A 2,533-nucleotide genomic window follows, 5' to 3' on the forward strand; every position below is an offset into this window, starting at 1 on the left:
ACCAGCAGCTGCATGCTGGAGGAGGAGTGGGGAATCAAACCCGGTTCTCCCAGATTAGAGTCTGCACTCCTCACCACTACACCAAACTGGAGACCAGCCAACCGGGCAGCCCAGAGGGCAATGGGTAGGGGACCCGGGGTGGGTGGGTGTTCAGAAGCAACTCCCAGCAAAAGGCACGAAAGGGACACTTTTCACCTGACTTGGGCAGGACAGGAGCAGCCCCCCAAAGGAATCCGGGGTCTGCATGGGGGAGCCCAGCTCTGTATCCCGCCCTCCCCACAGTGCACCGGATCCCAGGAGGGGCGAAGCGGCCTCATCTCCCCTCCCCACCCCACCGAGGGACAGGGCAAAGAGGGCAGGGGGGGCACGTCTTGTGTCTCTGCGGTGGGCCGTGGCCTCCCACGCACCCCCTCTTCTGAGGGGCCCCCTTTGGAGAGGAAAGCGTCCCCCCCAGCGGAAGCGCCGCCCGCTGCACTCACAATTTAAAGGTCTCATTCCACTCGGGGTTCAAAGAGCATTTGATGGTTTTCGTCTTCTGTTTGCTCTCGCTTTTCGGGTCGGGGATGAGTTTGAGCTTCACGTAGGGGTCCGACAAGCCATTGGGGTCCATGGGAACTAGGTTTCTCGCATCTCGTACTGGAAAGGAAAGAGGCAGGAGGTCAGCCACGCAAAGCACCGCCGCACCCAACCTCCCCCGCCCTTTGCATGTTGCAAACGCCGAAGAAACAAGCCCGGCACATTCCGGCCGACTAACAGTACGCGGGGAAGGAAGCAGAGGTTCCCCCCTCTGAAGCCGTGCCGGTGTGGTGAGTTGCAAATGTTTGCCACCACGGAATGTGCGCTCAGAGCTTTCGGGCATTCTTGATTGTTTCCATGTTGACGGTCAAAGATTAAAATCTCCTGAGCGGACAAATACCCAAACTCCAAATGTCATTCGTGCGTGCAAGGACATCCACGCGTGTTTCATTTATACTCCACGTTTCTCCTCAGCGGGGACCGAAACTGATAGACATCCTTCTCCTCTTCTCCATTTTACACTCACAACAACCCTGCGAGGTAGCCGAGGCTGGCCCCAGATCCCCCAGCAAGCTTCCATGGCTGGGTGGGGTGGGGTCTTATTATTTCCTTTACATTTGTTCAATGACCCCCCCAACAGAATTCTTGCAACAAGTTCCCTTCATTTGCAGACAGTCATTACATCAGGAAAAAAAGTTTCAGTGGTAAAAAAAACCAATCAAATGACAAACATTCATGAAATCTGAAAACAGCAGCATTTGAACCAGCTAAATATCGGGAGAAACTTCCTAACTGTAAGGGTGGTTGGGCAGTGGAACAGACTGCCTCGGGAGGTGGTGGATGCTCCTTCGCTGGACGTTTTCAAGCGGAGGCTGGATGACCATCTTTCAGGTGGGTTGTAGGGCTGTCTTTCGGCTGTGGTCCTGCAGAGTGCAGGGGGTTGGACTAGATGACCTGCAGGGTCCCTTCCAACTTTAACATTCTATGATTCTTTCTTTGCTACTGTCTCGAGACAGAAACAAAGCACCGATGGGGCTTAATGCTTTGACCACGTGCCTTTCCTAACTGGTCTGAGGAGGAGTCTTGTGTCACTTAAAAGCTTGCTCACTGGTGAATACCAACAGGTATTGTCCCAGGGTCTCAACCAGTGTTCTCTCTAAGCTGAGTCAGTGTGAGCTAGCTCACAGGGTTTTTTTTAGCCTCCGGCTCACACGTTTTTGACTTAGCTCAGGAAGGAGGGCTCCAGAGCAAACTGATTTATGCAGCAGCCAAATCGCTCGCTCACAGCTTTAATGCCGGCAGCTCACAAGGTAGAATTTTGGCTCACGAGAAGACTCCACGGCTTAGTGGGAGCATTGGTCTCAACAGGTAGGAAAAAAGGACGGTTTGAATGGTGAGCGTCTCCAGGTTTTGAACCCTAAAAGATACTTTTATCCCTCCTCTCTCCAGTTCACGGGTCCTACAGGGTCATTTCTGACAAAAGTACTGCCTGAGCCCTTTACGCTGATCATTCGTTGCCTTTGAAAGCACTGCTGCACGCTCGGGCATCTCTGAGGCTGTTCACTGACCTCTTTTTCGCTTACTTCTCAGGGAATGATTTTGCAGAAGAAGACATTTCCGGCCACTGTTCTCCAAGGGTTATCCCCAAACCTGTTTGCTTCAACCAGTGTAATAATAATTCTCTGAAACTGTGCTAATTCTATTTACTCAAAATAAACTTATTGATACTCCTGATAATGGAAGGAAGAAGAAGAAGAAGAAGGAGATTGGATTTCTACCCCGCCCTTCACTTGGAGTCTTAGAGCGGCTGACAAACTCCTTCCCCTTCCCCTCCCCACAACAGACACCCTGTGAGGTCGGTGGGGCTGAGAGAGCTCTTTCAAGGACTGCTCTTGAGAGAACACTTCGGTGATTGACAGAAGAAGAGGAGGAGGAGGAGGAGGAGGAGGAGATTGGATTTATACCCCGGCCTTCTCAGCGCGGCTTACAAACTCCTTCCCCTTCCCTTCCCCACAAC

General features: G+C 52.4%; 1 protein-coding gene across 1 annotated transcript in view; it reads right to left on the reverse strand.

Moving 5' to 3' along the window:
- LOC107106337 (protein kinase C beta type-like) overlaps window positions 1-2,533 on the reverse strand; it is a gene marked incomplete at its 5' end in the record, with an annotated part of 104,111 nt that overhangs the window by 93,899 nt on the left and 7,679 nt on the right. Inside the window, 1 exon segment of the mRNA XM_015406472.1 lies at window positions 480-636. Within this exon segment, the coding sequence (XP_015261958.1) occupies window positions 480-636 (157 nt within the window).

Source organism: Gekko japonicus, unplaced genomic scaffold (genome assembly GCF_001447785.1).
Source record: "Gekko japonicus isolate JY-2015 unplaced genomic scaffold, Gekko_japonicus_V1.1 scaffold4095, whole genome shotgun sequence".
Taxonomy (NCBI): Eukaryota; Metazoa; Chordata; class Lepidosauria; order Squamata; family Gekkonidae; genus Gekko; species Gekko japonicus.